At 46.7% G+C, this 15,799-nt stretch overlaps 1 protein-coding gene across 1 annotated transcript; it reads right to left on the bottom strand.

Moving 5' to 3' along the window:
• Positions 1 to 6,577: 6,577 nt before the first annotated feature.
• Positions 6,578 to 12,242, bottom strand: FGF3 (fibroblast growth factor 3). The gene is made up of 3 exons (XM_041459198.1): positions 11,993 to 12,242; positions 9,970 to 10,073; positions 6,578 to 6,910 (listed from the first exon to the last, which is right to left on the bottom strand). Exons 1-3 carry the CDS (start codon positions 12,240 to 12,242, stop codon positions 6,578 to 6,580), a joined length of 687 nt encoding a protein of 228 aa, XP_041315132.1.
• Between the last annotated feature and the right edge of the window lie 3,557 nt (positions 12,243 to 15,799).

Raw genomic sequence — 15,799 nt, 5'->3', positions numbered from 1 at the left:
AAGGGACATTTGCAGCTGGCAATGTTTTCTCCCTTGGGTCAGTTTGTGTTTAATGGTTGTGTCCACATCATGAATAAGGGTAAGAATTTTTATTTCCCATCCCAGGTGCCTTCTCAGGCTATGTACCAGTGTTGGATTAAGCCCTTTTCTGACTCAGAGATGGGGCAATTGAGAGGTGTTTTAAAAACTTTTGTTCCATTTTCAGTCTCATGTGAAGGCTGAGAAAATACAGATGCTATAATTCACTTATCTTAAAGTTTGTATACAAATACACGTTATATAAGCCTTCTATCAAACTTTGAAAATTTCCTACAAATTCATTTCCCACATACCACAAGTGAAAAACGTGAGAAACAACCACAGAGGAGGGGACCTCCCTCACGGTGCTCATCTCTACACTTGCAGCTAAGTTTTCCTGGGGACAAACCAAGGAATTCACTGCTTGGAAAAACCCCTCTGGCAGCAGCCAGGGATCCATGATAATTTTTAAAAATGCCATTAATGGGAACAGAGGAAAACCAAGAGTTCTTCAGTCCCTGAAGATCTGTACAGCAGAGGAGACCAGAAGCAACCAAGGGGTGACTGAAGACATTTCACATCCTCTTGTTCAGCTCCAGGAGATGCAGGAATATCTGCCAGGATCTGGCTCATGGGGAGATGCCCTTTGCAGACTCCTGGTTTTGACAGGTTGCCATCCTTCCCCTCTGCCTTACCTCTCCACAGAGAACCATGGAATAGTTTGGGCTGGAAAAGCTTTTTGCTGGTGTATTTTCCTGTTAAAAGATACTTCTTTTGCGGCCAGTAGAAAGATGCTATATATATTACCAAGGAAAATATTTTGCATTCCAAGGAGAAGAAGAAAAGCCGTCAGTAAGGTCCCTGTGTGCACTGATTATTTTCATAAGACAGATCTCAGCAGTTCCTATCAAAATCTTTTTGGCAGAGTAATAAGCTGATATCCTTTGGTTCTTAGAAAACAATTCTGCACATCAACAATGCATAAACAGCTGTCCTAACTGAATGCCCCCCTTTACAAGACCTTCAGCATGTCACTGGTAATTAATACTGAAATTAATATTGAAGCATTTCAATTCCAGGAATGTAAAGTTATGTGGAATCTCATTTGCTTTGGGTCCAAAGGTGTTAATATCTTTGCTGTATCAACGTGGCAATCAGTGATTTTGTTACGACTAACCTCAGAAAGGTTTGGCTTAATTTGTCTGTATTCATTTTTGGGAAGGTACATTGCAAACTTCTCTCTTTTAGTGCTCTCCCTCAGCTTTTGAGGCAGAAAAAGGATTCCTGATTTTTAATGTTATACATTTTTTTTTTCCCAGAGGAAAATTCCATGTTTCTATGAGATACACGAGCATCCAAGTAAGAAGAATCTTGTGCTTTGTATCAGACACAAATAAGCACTAAGATTCAAAGTTTTCATTGTTGTTAACAGCTTTATTTTCTGAGGTTTTTGTCTAGGTCTGAAGCAGATTTTGGATGTCAGTGCTCAGTGGTGGCAGGGTGCTCAGGGGGAAGGTTTTCAATGCAACTCAAAGAGACGTTTTTCAAAAGCATTTTTCTGTGATATCTCATATATTCAGCCCTGCCTGGCTAGAATTTTAATATATTTACTTTTCTGCTCCTCTGAGTTCATATTGACAGATGAGGCTGTGAAAGGAAGTTGTGATGGTGAATATCAGCTGTTGTAACAGCTTTGTTGTAGAGATTTTTTTCATCCCGAGCTGCTCTGGATGGGAGAAAACCTTCTGAAAGTTGGGGGTGTAACCACATCCTCGATTCAGACAATTATAAGAACACACTTAAGCCACTGAATTGTCCATTGAATAGCTGAACTAACACCAGCCCCATTCCACCACCAGCCCCATGCAAGTATCCAAAGGGAAGACACGTGTGGCCAAAGGGATTTCTTTGCCTTTTGTTTTCCAGAGGGTTGTACACCTGTGGAAGAAAAGCAGAGAAGAAAGTGGAAATGTCAGGAAGCAAAGCAGGAAATCCAAGAGCTCACAAAAGGACTCGGAACAGAGAGGGTTTTGGGGCTGGTTAGTGCTGTTAAAGAGTATGAACAAAACATCCCCTCTAGCATTATTTTCATGCTTGTGGTGACTGAGAAAAACAGATTTTGTACATTCGTTGTAATTAAATAAGATTACCTTGAGAAATGTCACCTCTTCTAAATGCCAGGGGAATAACTGTGAAGCAGTTTCCAAATACAAATGGATTTCACTCCTGATCTTGCTGAGGCAAACAGGAAACAGGAGCAGGGCTTGTAGAAAGCCATATCAGACCTCCATAAAGGGGTGAAACAAAGAGCCAGAAATATCACAGAATTACCAGAATATAATCTCAGGATGGCAAATTAATGATGCTCAAAGAGAAGGGAAATCCATGCTTAGAAAGTGGAGGAAAAAAGGTGTGAATAAATTTGGAAACAATTCCTGCCTTGTGGCTTAGTTCTTCAGCATGGGGGAGCTGTTCATGTTCCAAGCACAACTCCTGCTTTTTACAAAGAGACAGCCACAAAAGTCCCAACACAATCACCAAAGGCCAGGATATTTTACATGAGGTTGGTGAACAGAGCTAGGATGGGCTAAAGCAAGGGTTAAAGGAACTAGAAAATCTGCTCCAGATATAAATCAAGAAGTCACAGACCAGGTTGTGTATCTTCTGTCTGGAAGCAAGTAAATGAAAATTTTGCCAAAACCCCTCAATTCACTGTCCTCTGCCTGATGAAAAGACAATGACTTTCAAGCCCTGTTTGAGTAATGTTTCAGTGAGTGGCAATGTAAAAAAAAAAAAAATGCACAGCAGGAATCTGAACATCCAAAGGTGCGAACAAACTGATGATCAGTTTGAATTAAGTACAGTTTGAATTAATCACTGAATCACAGGCGGGTTGAGGGATGGGAGCCCTGGAGGGTCCAAGGATCCCAGCCCTCTCCACCAGCAGGGTCATCCAGAGCAGGCAGCCCAGGAGAAAGCAATGAATGAATTTGTGGTGAGCATCCTCTCCTGGCTCCAGGGTGAGAACAGCAATAGCTTTGTGCTCTGAATTATGTGAAGTTTGCAGAAACTCTGGAGCCCCCAAAGGGGTGAAGTTTACATCTTCCTCAAAAAACACAAACCAAAAAAAACCCTGGTACCAGCCTGTACAATGGAAAGGTGTAGATTCACTCAAGGAACTTTTAAGAGAGGAGACACATCTTGGTGTTTTAATCTTAAAGAGAAAATAGCTCAAATCTACTCCTTACCTCCTGTAAGGTACCCACTATGGTTCTGATCCAAATAAATAAAATGGGATATAGAATACAACTGGGATCATTATCATGAATAGGATTTCAGCCTGTCAGTGTCTGGGAACTGTGGAATTCAAGGTTGCTAAAAGAATATTAAGCAATTAATGTCTGTAATGAAAAGCATTTCAACAAGAACATTAATGTTTCTTAAAAGATAGGGAAAAAAAAAAAAAAAAAAAAAAAGAAGCCAAATCCCAAAGCCATCTCCTTTGAATTGCTGCAATGAGACTGAGCAAAGAAAAATCCTAAGAATGTGGATGAAATTGTTTTAGGTTGATGTGAAAATCATCACTTACCTACAGTGGTTAAAATGCCATTGTGTTCAATGAGTTAATTATTTTTCCTTTTGTCTCCCTTCTCCTTTCTTTTTCAGTGTTAGTATTTTAGGCTTTGTTGGGACAAAAACTAACACTAAAATAAGAATTTCATTCATGTGTTAAGCTTAACTTCGTTGTGATTTCCTACGGGAAAAATATTGTTAAAACAATATTCCCACAAGCATGAAATACAGCTCTAAACAAAGGCAGGAGTAAGCAGGTGTTTTGTAATTAGTGATATTCCTGTATCACCCACGGCAGTTACCTGCTGATCCTTTATAGCAGGGAGCTGGGCCATCTGGAAAAGAGAGGCAGGAGAAAAGAACAAAAGGAAAAATGGGTAACAACAGAGGTGCAGCAAAGCAAGGGATACAGCCAGCACAAAAAAACTTGCCCTTGAGAAAGCTGGGAGTGAAGGGCAAACATTTGAGAGGAAATGGACTTGGAGCAGGGGTGAAGATGCATCTTTGTGTCATGGGAAACATGAGTTTGCTCATTTTCTTCAGACCATCAGGTCTATCAAAAATATCTGAAGCAGAGAGTAGTCATTAACTTTACATCAGCAATTTTAGGGGAGAGAAAGCTGAGAATGGATCTCTCTACAAGTTGAGGTCAAGTAAATCTGAAAGCAGTCAAAAATAAATATTTTTCATTATTTATTTAGAAATTAGACCTGAGGGAAACAGTGTCTCTCAACTTTCAGCTGTATGTGATCTTTTCTTGCCAGCTGGGCTTGCTGACACTTTCCTTCCATTGCATTTTGTTCTTGGAGCTGGAGAGCTGGGAGGACTCCTCGTGTCCTCCTTTCCTGCCAAGTCATCTCCAACCTCTAGTGGGAAGTGCAGCTGGGAATTGAGATAGGGGAGCTGGCAGACCCAAGAGTGTGTCCCCAAAACAGCCCTGATACCCAGGAGGCAAAACTTAATTTTCTTCCCTGATACGACCAGCTTTCAGCAGGCACCTTGGATCCTGCAGCAGTTTGGGCCCTGTGTGGTTGACAGGACAGTGAACAAAGAGAAAACCTGAATTCTTCTGCTTCCTTTTCAGTCTCTCTGTTTCCTCTTTGCACAGTGGCTCCTGACATGAGGCTGCCTGGTTAACTCCATGAAGATCCCATCACTGTTTTTTGCTGTTTTGTAAAAGCAGGAAAATTTGGGAACGTGGGTCATGGTTTTCCCTGCTCTTCTTTAAACCTAGGTCTATTCTGTGTGCACCATTATTTAACGTACACCATTTAAGGGTATTTTTGCATTATTTCAGTATAAAGAAGAATGGAGATCAAGGAACTTTGACTTTCTTATTGAAATATAGTTTCCTCCTTTGTTAGAATATTACAGAAAAGACAGGAGGGCGGAAGGAATGGAACACATTATTTGGTATAAAAACACCTTTCTGGTTTTACCTTTATGGAGATATAAGCAGTGCTAAACCTTGGTCACCTCATTCTGTGAACTCATCTTACTTCTCTCTCACTCAGATTTCACTTCCTGATGAAAGGAAGATTTTTCCCTACCTAGTTTTTAATGAGCACATTTAAATGACTCTATTCAAAAGCAGCCTACAAGAAGATCTTTTTTCTCAATAAGACCAGGAATGGGATTCACACCTGTCTGTTTCTATGTAAAGTCAGATTTAACTTACAGATCTTCTGTTAAATTCAGATGGAGGGTTTATTTCAGTGCAGTTTTTTTTTCTCCATCTCTCCACTCTCAGGGCCAAATTCTGGGAAATGAAGAGCACAAGGCCAAACCCCACTGAAATGACCATTATTTGTGCTTGTCAAGAACGCCTCAGTCTTTGTACTACTCTTTGTCATCTCCTGGATGCCAAGAAAAATGTTTAAAGCTTAGAATTGCTCAAAATTGAATCTGTGACGGGGACTCCCCTCGGCTTTGCAGAAGTTAACTTTGCAGAAGAAGAATCACAGCAGAAAAATCATAGAAGCATGGAATGGTTTGGGTTGGAAGGGACCTTAAATCTCATCCCATTCCATCCCCTGCCGTAAGCAGGGACACCTTCCACCATCCCAGGCTGCTCAGAGTCCTATCCAACCTGGCCTTGGACACTTCCAGGGATGGGGCAGCCACAGCCTCCTTGGGAAACCTGTGCCAGGGCCTCAGCACCCTCACAGGGAACAATTCCTTCCCAATATCCAAGCCAAACCTACTCTCTTTCACATCACATTTGAGTCCTGTTCTAAGAGAAGATTCATCTGTTGGTAAACAGATTTATACTGCCAAAGCCTGAGCAATGCAAATGCCACTTTATCACCATTCATTTATTTAAATGACAAGGTCAGGCATCTTGGAGTTTTAGTTTAACAAAATCAAGGATAATCTGGTAATGTGCAGGTCTGTTGAAGTGTTTGAAGTAGCTGACAATCTTACTTTTCTTGGACAGTCCTGGAAAAAGTATAATTGATAATGGGTGGCCATAAAACAAAAATAAATATCTGTAAATTAAAAGAAACAAACCACCAGTTTTCTAACTCCTGTATTATGTAAAAATAAGAATGTAGCCTCTCATGGCCAGAAGAGCCATGAAAGCACTATACCTTCTCTGAGGACATAAATTTGGTAAGTTAAATATCCATATGGTCTGGGAGGGCAACGTCACTGAGATAATAGCCTATATTCATTCTAATAGTTAGAATGAAAATACTTGAAATTATTTTTTTTTTAAGAAAAGAAAACATGAAAGTCATTGCAAAATTATTACATCCAGCTAATTCACCTTTGAAATGTGCCTCAGCTTACCTCCCATCTCTTTCCCCACAGGTAACAGACCTACAACAGCTAAAAGCAAGCGATGCGGGTTTTGGTTCTACTACACAGAGTACAAAACCTGTCACTGTTAATGCCTCTCATACAATCACAGCTGTTAGTTCTTTTGGTGGCTCTCGGAAGGCTCTCAGTCCCTCCCAGCCCCACCACGAGCTCCCCCACCCCATCAGTGTCCTCTCCTTCTGCGCTGGTTCCTGCTCGGGGCCTTCAGGAGACTCTCCCGGTATTTCGCGTTGCTATGGAACAGCCGGACCATCTCATGGTCTTTGTTATCCAGCACTCTGGGCAGAAAGAGAGAGGATTTCTGTGTCCTGCGGGTTTTAAAGCCCCTCCTGGGTCGTCCTTTGCCGTTGATGGAGACGTACCAGAGTCTCTCGGCGCTGGCTTTGCGCTTGGCGCCCGCCCTGCTGGGCACAGTCCGGTACGGGCGGGAGGCGTAGGTGTTGTAACCCAGCTCGTGGATCCTCTCCACGAACTCACACTCAGAGTTGTAGCTCTCCTGGGAGGGAAACATGGAAAAAAAATCTTAAGACAGGCTCTCCTCAGCTTTAGGACAAGGACAGCAACACACTTGGTAAGAAAACCAGTGAAGGAAGCGCTGAGCCCGAGCGAGGTGATCCCTGTCGGCAGTGTGAGCACACTGTGCACCAGAGACCCTGGGAAGAGGCCCCAGACCAAACTGAAAACAGAAAGGTGGCATGTGAATAGGAGTGAATGGCTCTGCTGGTTGCTCAGCTGTAATTTTTTTTGTGCTTATGAATTTAATGCAGCTGTGAAACTGGACAGGTTATTTAATTGCTGCCCATCAACCTCTGCCATCTATTGAAAAGGTAAAATCCTACAGTGTAATGTAAAATGTGTCTCTTCAATTTGTGTATTAGTCATTAGGTACACTTGCAGTGTGTTACATCCAGTTCAGACTGGATATTTGAGCAGTAAAACATACCTTTATGGAGCTTCTTTGTCAGCATAACAAAACGAAAGCACACTCTGCCTACCAGTGTGCTCCTCCAAAATGCCAGGCAGCTCCTTTATCACAGACTGTAAGGCACAATATGCACCTGTCCCAGTTGCTCACATTTCACATGATCAGTCCAAAATTGCCCCCTTTCACCTGCTCCTTGACTGAGAGACCTCTCTGCAAAAACCTGGCACGAGGAACCAGGCTTCCCCTCCCTGGAAGCCGGAGAACCAGCACAGACAAAGGACCTCCCACACTGTCCATCTTCCCTTAACTCCAAACCCCATCCTTGCTCCACCCATGGGATTAAGATTTCAGGATCTAAAACGTGTGAAGCACAGCGGCAGAAGGGAACTACCACCATGGGTTTTTATTTTTCGCTGTCTGGAGGGTGTGGAAAGGGCACAGGTAGCCAGAAAAGCCCCTAGACCCCACGAGCAGCTTGTCTTTGGTGCTGTTCACTCCCCAGAAACACTGATGGGCGTTTAACAAGATTTTAAAAGACTCCACATGTCCTGGCTTCCCAGCTGCGCAACGGAAGCGCCCTTCCTTGCAAGGACAAGTTTTTCAGATGCTGTGGTGCTGGAGCCCACACAGCCACCAGATGTAGGTGGATCTGTCCTGCTGCCTGCCTCCCTTCTGGCTGGGGAGCGTTTATCACACAGGATAAATCCAGAGGATTATCACAATCTGACAAGGGCACAAAGGAATTCTGCAGGTTCAACAAACCCATCGTGTTGACATGGGGAAATGGGTGAACTGAGGGATAATGGAGTTATTCCAATACCATTTCATAAAATGCTCCCTGGATAATTATCCCTGAATTTTTAAAGAGGGGCCTTGGACAGGGTCTTGGGCTAGCAACATCAGTGAAGATGTTGGACAGGCAAGCAAAGACAGGAAGCTTCTTCTGAGCTCAGTCCTCACCCCTTCCTGCTCCTATGAAAAAAAATCTGGAAGGGAATAGCATTCCCTGGATTGTCCCTCCAGCTCTGGAACACAAGTCTGAACCAGTCTCTCTCGAACTTGAGCTGGAAGGGGACAAATTATCTTTTCAAGTTATACAGAAACCTTCCATGGCTGATATTCTTTGGCACATGACAGATGAACAAACCAGAGAATGAACAGTCAGGAGATGGCCTGATGCTCCTAGCACCAGAAAGGGAAGTCCAGGAGCAAAGGAGTCTCAGAGCTATCCTGCTCCTGGCTTTTCTGGGCTTTAGGAGAGGAGCTTTTTGCTCAGAATTTGTTTACTCTTATTTTAATTCAGTGTAAGCAATCTGAAGGGAAAAAACCCTGTTTTGAAGAAGAAAGAGAGAAAGATGAGGAAGAACTTGAAAAAATAATCCTTCCAAATAATTTCTTTGGCTCTGAACTGATGGAGGAGGTCCATTGAAAAATATACCCATTTCAATCAGAATATTAACCAGAAGCATACAACTGAACAGCCTCTACTTCGGCAAGCAGAGCTACCATGCCCTCATTCCTCTTCAGCTGCATTTTCCTTTGCCAAAATCGTTTGTAGTGTGGCTCTCTGCAGTGGCAAAGAGCACTCATCTTTACACAAAGCCCCCTTAATCAGTGAGCATCACATGAGGCACATTAGAGAAAGTGGGTCATAAACACTGCCAGAACATTCCTGAAAAGCTGGAGTTAAAGGTGTCAACCTGGGGAGGGACAGAGTTGATTGTGTCACCTGGGCTGGGTCCCCATGGGACAAGATCACATCGCTCAAGTGTTTGTCCTGCTGCTCAAACCAACAGAATTACATCTAATGGCTCCCAGGAGGAAGCAAATTTCACCTCAGCCATATTTCCCCTCTTCTAACCTGCTTCCACGCCCCAGGATTCATGGGGAAACTGCACAGTTTGGCTGTCCTGCAGTGAGAGATCACAAGATTGCTGGGATGTAATCAAAGACAGTGGAAGAAATTCAAGTAGGGAGATAATGTGTGTGGTACACACTGACAAACGTGCCCTGGTATGTCCTTGAGTGTGAAGAAGTCTAAGCTGAAGTATTTTATTCACTCAGGGGAAATACTGTCTGGGCTGAGAAGGCAAGGCTCCCACTTATATCAGCACACCCCAGATTTTATCTCACAGATCAAGGAAAAAAATTAGGTCAAAGGAGTAAAATAAGGTGTTTATTTTCACCTTTATCTTCTTGCACCTTCTCCTTTTTGCTTTCCTTGCATAGCCCTGCCTTTTAGCACTGCAAATTCTTCCACTGCCCAGCCATTAGCTCTGTGCCAAGAAACTCCCATCAGGAGGCTGCTTTCCTGTAGCATCAATGCTCAGTTACTTGTGGACACTCTTTACCTGACATGTCTCTGCCAGCATCCAAGATCCATATAAAATATGGACAGTTTCGACATTCCACATACCTGTGGCTGCCCAGGCAGCAGGAAGGTAAGAACACAGCTTTTCCCCCACTTTTAAGAATATACTCATTGGTTGCCTGTAATCATTCCAGGCAGAAACCTCTTGCAGCTTTGCTCTTCTCTAGAAGTGTGGATTTATAAGAAATCAGTGTTCCCCACTAGACCTGTTCCCCCCACAGGAAATGACAGGCACGTGCCAGGCTTCAGTAAAACTTACTGATGCATAAAGTCTGCCTCTCTTGTTCATGGCCAGGTATCTGCCAGAGAACAGGCCCTTGATGGCAACGACTCCAACATCCACAGCAGTTATTTCCAGAATACCTTGAAAGAGAATTAAGAGATGTGTTATTGCTCTGGTGTAATTTTTTGAGATACATTTGCATGGCTGCTTACCTGAGGAGTGTGATGTCACAGCTACTACTTGCTCACATAAGAATCAGGGCAACCATGTGAATGAAATTATTATCATTTGAAACAATACAAAGCAAGGATGATGCGGGAGCTGTTCGAGACAAGGTGGACAAGAAACCCCAAGATGTCTGATTGAGATTGAGCTCTTTCAAAAATGAAAAAGATCTGACACTGAACTAGAGGTTCACTTAATCCTATAGGTGTATAAAAAACTTTAAATCCTTGTTAATGCTTAGGAACACAAGAGCTCTTGACTTACTGAAGCCAGTCACAAAGCTGCCCATTTCAGGGCAAAGCCCTTGCTGAGATCTCCAAAGGATGAACCAGAGCAAGGCTGCTGCATTTTAGAGCCATGTACACAATCATGTAAGGGACGTGAGACTTAGGAAGTCAGTGCTGCTCTCCAGACAAGGACTGTATGACTGTCTGAGACAAATTAAAAGGGAGGATGTTTTCAGGCCATCCAAGGTGGGGTCCTGCCACACGAGAAGTGTCACAGCCAAGGCTGGTGCAACACCTGCCCAAATGTCCAGCCAAAGGTGCCAGGACACCGATGTAGGCACAAATGACTCATAGGATGCTGTTTTATGTGCACGGCTCTCCATCAGGCTCGCTCAAACCCTGCTCTCAGCTCTCCAGCCACGGCCTGATAGCTCTGTACTTTCTATGAGTGCTTGAAATCAAGAGGTGACCCCGGCACCCAAACCTACTGCTGCATTTTGGAAAGCCTGAAGGCAAAGCTGGGGGCCCGTTCCCTGCACAGAGCTGGATTGCTGGGAGCTCTGGGAGAGCTGGGCTGGGTTTGGCACAGCTGGTTTGAATCAGGCACCGGTTCGCTGCTGAAGGAAGCCTCCTCCGGGCTGTGACAGCGAGGGGGGGTTTCTCTAGGAAATAGTGGTTTTCCTTTATGGACTTCAGACAGATCCCTGAGGTTTCCCTATCTCTGTGTGCCATCACCGGGCGGGATTTACGCATCCTGGGGTGGCGGGGCCGGGGCGGAGGCCCGGCCGTGCCCAGGCTGGGTGCGGGGGCGCCGGAGGCTCCCCGGTGCTGAGCCCCGCTCTCCCCCCTCCTGCCGCCCTCGCACAAACGCCCTCACCACCGACATATCCGCTTTCATCCTAATTACCGCCGCTGCCCGGCACATGTCAGAGCGGACAGATGTGATTGAGCCGGCGGAGGCTCAAGCCCGCCGCGGGAGCCAAGCTGGGACGGGACGGGAACACGCGGGCAGCCCCAAAGGGCTCCGGGATCGGCACCGGGAGATGCCCCGCACCGGGAGATGCCGGGCAAAGGCTGCCCGGCCGTCCGGGCTGGGGCAAGGCTGGCCCCCGGCGCAGTGAGCCCGAGTGACAGCTCGACCCGGCTGCGCAGGGCAGGGTCGCAGTCCCCGTCGGGGAAACTTGAGGTTTGGGGTGGTCTCCTCCTGCACCGGGGGGATCGCGATCCTCCGCCGGCGGTCGGGTTCCCGCAGCCTGCAGGACCGCCTCGGGAGTTCCCCGTCCGCTTCGAGGGCCGGGGATGCTGCCAGCCCCGGGACAGCGGAGCTGCGTGTCTGGCGGAGCCAGCGGGGCGGCTCCAGGAACGCCGAGGCGAGGGGAGGGGGCCAAAGCCCCGACCCCGGGGGATGCCCCCGCTGCCCGCCGAGGAGCCACAGCCGCCGCGGTGGGCAGCGCGGAGCAGCGGCGGAGGCGGGAGCGGCTTGGCCACCGCCCCGTCCAGCGGCCGCTGCCCGCCGGGGCCGGGGCAGAGCCGGGATGCGGGCCGGGGATCCATCCCCATTCCCGCCCAGCGCCGCCGGTGTGCGGCGAGGAGAGCCCGGTACTCACTGAAGGCGCTGTTCTTCTCCAGGGTGCCGTTGATCCTGCCGCTGGGGTGGATCTGGAGGTGGTACTTGGTGGCACAGTAGAGCTTCCTGCGGCGGGGCGCTCCCCCGAGGTGCTCGTAGACGCCGCCGCGTCCTCCCGCATCCCGGCGCGGCCGGGGGGCGGCCCCGGCGGCCTCGGGCACGGCCGCGGCCCGCCCTGGGGAGCACGGCTCCTGCAACAGAGTCAGGAACAAGATCCAAATTATAACCATTGTGGCATGATGGCCGCAGCGCTTAGTCTGCTGGGGAGAGCGAGGCTCGCGGCGAGTGGCACCAGGGGTCCCATTAAAGGCGTCTTGCTAGCAGCACTCCGGAGATGCCGAGCGCACGCTGCTTCGAGCCGTGCAGCATTGGCAAGATTTTATCAGCCTCGATCTGGCCCTTTTATCTGTCTCAGATTTACTTAAATCAATAGACATCGGCAAAGGCCACCGAAGAGTCCCAGCTGTTTGTGTTACACGCAGCTGCCGTGATCAGCCTTCTCCTTGGATTTCCAGATAGACAGACGGCATGCGTGAGACAGAGAGGCAAGGAGGGAGACAGGGAGGGAGGGAGGGAGCCGCTGAATTTCGGCAGGAGACTGTGGGGAAAATAGTTGATCGACGGAGCATAGAAATAAAAGGAGCTTCCTGCAACAATAGCCTGATCTGCGACCAATTGATACAGAGCAGAGGAGGCAAAAGGTATCAGTCTCGTGTGAACTCCCAGAGTGCAGCGTGGATAAAATTACACAGCATCTCTCTCTCTCTCTCTCTCTCACCCTGCCGGCACCGCACACCCCCGCACGGGGGCCGGCCGCAGCCGCGGACCCTCCGCCGAGCGGAGCCCCCCGCGCTCCGGGAAGGGGGGATGATGCTCCAAGGGAGCATCTTCGTGAGGCGGCTCTGGGGAGTGCGCGTGTTGGAGGAAGAGGAGCGAAGCAGGGGGTGCGGGTCCCGGCTCCCCGGGAGGCGGTAGGGGGAGAAAACAGCCCCGTGGCTCGCACTCGGGATTCGCTCTGCGTGTGCGTGCCCCCCGCTCTGCCCCGGTGAGGAGAGCAAACAGTTTATTCCTAAATCATTCCGCTCACGTTTAGGACTAGTAGGCGTTGTTTAGATAGAGCTTTCACGATTTAATCATTCCCAAATTAACTTAGGCGAAGTAAGGCCCGGCAAGTGTTCTGATGTACGTCCCTGAGTGCATTTACAAGAAGTCATAGCTAATCCTTTTCCTTGACTCCTGGAAAGTGCCTGGAAAGTCTCATTAGCTAGCGCGGAGCTGCCCTCGCTACCCTGTCGCTTCACACCACTGCCTACGCTTTCAAAAGAGGATGGAGCTACCTATAAATAAATACAAAAGAAGGCAAAAGGTTCAACAGCTCCGTGAATTACGCTGTCCCTGCGTGCTCCTCAAAGGCAGCTCGTTAATTAGATTTGCATCTGAAACAGGCAGTAGGAGTTTTGGGAAGTGTTTGAGAGATAATTAGTATTAATGTGCTTGAAGGGTACACAAATACACCTTTGAAGTGAGTCACGTCACAATTCGAGCGTTTGACCTTGATCAATATAATTTTTTTAAATTTTTTTTTTTTTTCCCGGAACTGGCCGACATGAAGGGGTCTATACATTTTTTAAAGTACCTTCCTATGTAGAGCAGGACGATTTTCTTACACGTTTAAGACTTCTTTGAAAAGGGAAGCTTTTACTAGCGGGAAAATAAGGGAAGGGGTACGACCTTTTCCTAAAAGGAATGGCAGGAGGACGAAACTGTCTGGAAAGCTACTCCCCGTTTTAAGCTGTGCTTATTTAGTAGTTCTTCAAGGCTAAAAGGATTTTCATTATACAGTCGTCTGGAATAAAAGGCAACACACAAAAAAACCCACAAACGCCTTCTCCGCCATTACCACCCTTCCTCCCCCTTTTCTTCTCCACAAGTTAAGCCCCAGCCTCACAAGGAGAGTTTGATCTGGGGATGATAAATGTTTGTACAATTAATTCTTTATTGCTGTTCTCCTACAATGCCACTGCCAGGCAGTCAAGTGGTTCCAGCGTATCCATTGTAAGCTAAAAAAGCAATATATGCAAGTAAAAATATGAAAATTTTAAACGTGCAGGACCCCAATTTTGGAGTGTATGGGGTGAGGGGAGAGGGGTGTTGCTTGGGGGTTAAATCCTCCAGTCTCTCGTAAAAGAAGAACCTCTGTGGAAAACTTTCCTCTCGGGGATGCTCCGTAAATCGTCTCCTGGGGACTCGTAACCTCCGACGAGCTACGAGACAACTGCGGCAGCAGAAAAATAACTCTTAACGTGCCACGAGTCTCCTGAAAGATGCTTTCACCGGCAGCGTTTGAAGAGAAGATAAAACACAATTACTGACAGTAATTACAGCGATCTCTTAAGAGCAAGCCTCGGCTCTGTCCCGAGCCTGGTGCATCGCCCTGTGGATGTGCATCTTGACATTTTCCGGTTTGGGATTCGCAGGGCATTTTCATTAGCGCTCTGAAAAAAACCCCACACCAATCCCACAAGATCCTCCTCCCGCCGCCCACCGCAGTAATAAACCCCAACGACCAGTGGGTGGAAGAGTAACACGCTAATGACTTTTGCTCAAATTGTTTCCATCTTGATCACATTTTCATAATTAGCGCCATCAGCCACAAATCTTTCCGCCCTGGGCATCTGCCGCGGCCGGGCTTCCCGAGCGATGTGGATTCTGCTTGTTAGGGAGGGGAGCACTCACAGGTCTGTCATTAATGGTCCCCCTTTCAAACGAAACCAACCCGACCCCCACGGAAATATCCAAGGGCCCCAACTACCTCGTCTCACTGGGCATGAAGTCGTTTCGCTCTGCTCAGACATCCCTACAATAAAGCATAAGCCCACTCTTGTATATTTTAAGCTTGTCTGGTGACCATTCTTGAAAACAAAAAGGGTCCCGTTGATGTGGTCTGATTCTAACAGGGCTTGCCACGTCAGATGTGGTCTACCGGCTCTTTCTGGAAATATTTTTAATTATGCCCCAGAGCTCCTTGTAGCCCCAAAATCACAATCAGAGAGCGGCTCGGGTCTGTCACTTCACGCGGGGGGGAGAAGAGGCTCTAGACCGTACGTAACTAGATCAAAATTACGGCTGATAATGATCTCCTAATTCTCTCCAAGTGTGTGATGTTAAATGGAACGCGGCAGGGATCTGTTGTTTTTTTGCTAACCGAGTGTTTCGAAGGCTCCTCTCAGTTCAACCATAAACCAAGCGTTTCTCCTGCAAAGCCATTGGGTGAGAGCGAGCATTTGCCACAGAGCTTTTTATCCTTGTGAGCACGTGAAGCACTCGTACCCTGAACTAATTACCCGACGAGAAGGAACATAGATATATATATATATGTGTGTGTGTATGTATGTACGTGTATGTATATATATAAATATATGTATGATATATGTATTCGGATATAGGCGTATATGATCTTTACGGAGACACAATTTTTACTTAAGTATTACCTAAGCATAAACATTAAAAAAAAAAAAAAAAAAAGGACAAAACTTTGAAAGCGCCAACTTTAAGCTGTAATAAACTTTGCAAACACCCATCTCGCAGCGATGGGGCTGTGAATCAGGATGTGCTGCTCCTCCGCGCCCGGTGCTGATTTACGACCGGCCCGTTACTCCAAGGAGAAGGAAGTCACAATTTGTAGAGCAATAAATACCGAGGCGGTGGGAGGAGCCCCCAGCAGGAAAAAAAAAAAAAAAAAAAAAAAAAAAACCCCCCCTTCTCCACTTAAAAAACCCTCCCCACC

Source organism: Pyrgilauda ruficollis, unplaced genomic scaffold (assembly GCF_017590135.1).
Source record: "Pyrgilauda ruficollis isolate IOZ18807 unplaced genomic scaffold, ASM1759013v1 scaffold132, whole genome shotgun sequence".
In the NCBI taxonomy this organism is placed as follows: Eukaryota; Metazoa; Chordata; class Aves; order Passeriformes; family Passeridae; genus Pyrgilauda; species Pyrgilauda ruficollis.
The sequence above is the reverse complement of the archived record's forward strand: the minus strand, read 5'-3'. Positions and strand labels throughout refer to the sequence as shown.

Coding starts and splice junctions, on each gene's coding strand:
- FGF3 (XM_041459198.1), bottom strand. CDS start 12,242: ATGGTTATAATTTGGATCTTGTTCCTGACTCTGTTGCAGGAGCCGTGC. Junction 10,074..11,992: donor GGAGAAGAACAGCGCCTTCA/GTGAGTACCGGG, acceptor TTCTCTTTCAAG/GTATTCTGGAAATAACTGCT. Junction 6,911..9,969: donor GAGGCAGACTTTATGCATCA/GTAAGTTTTACT, acceptor TTTCCCTCCCAG/GAGAGCTACAACTCTGAGTG.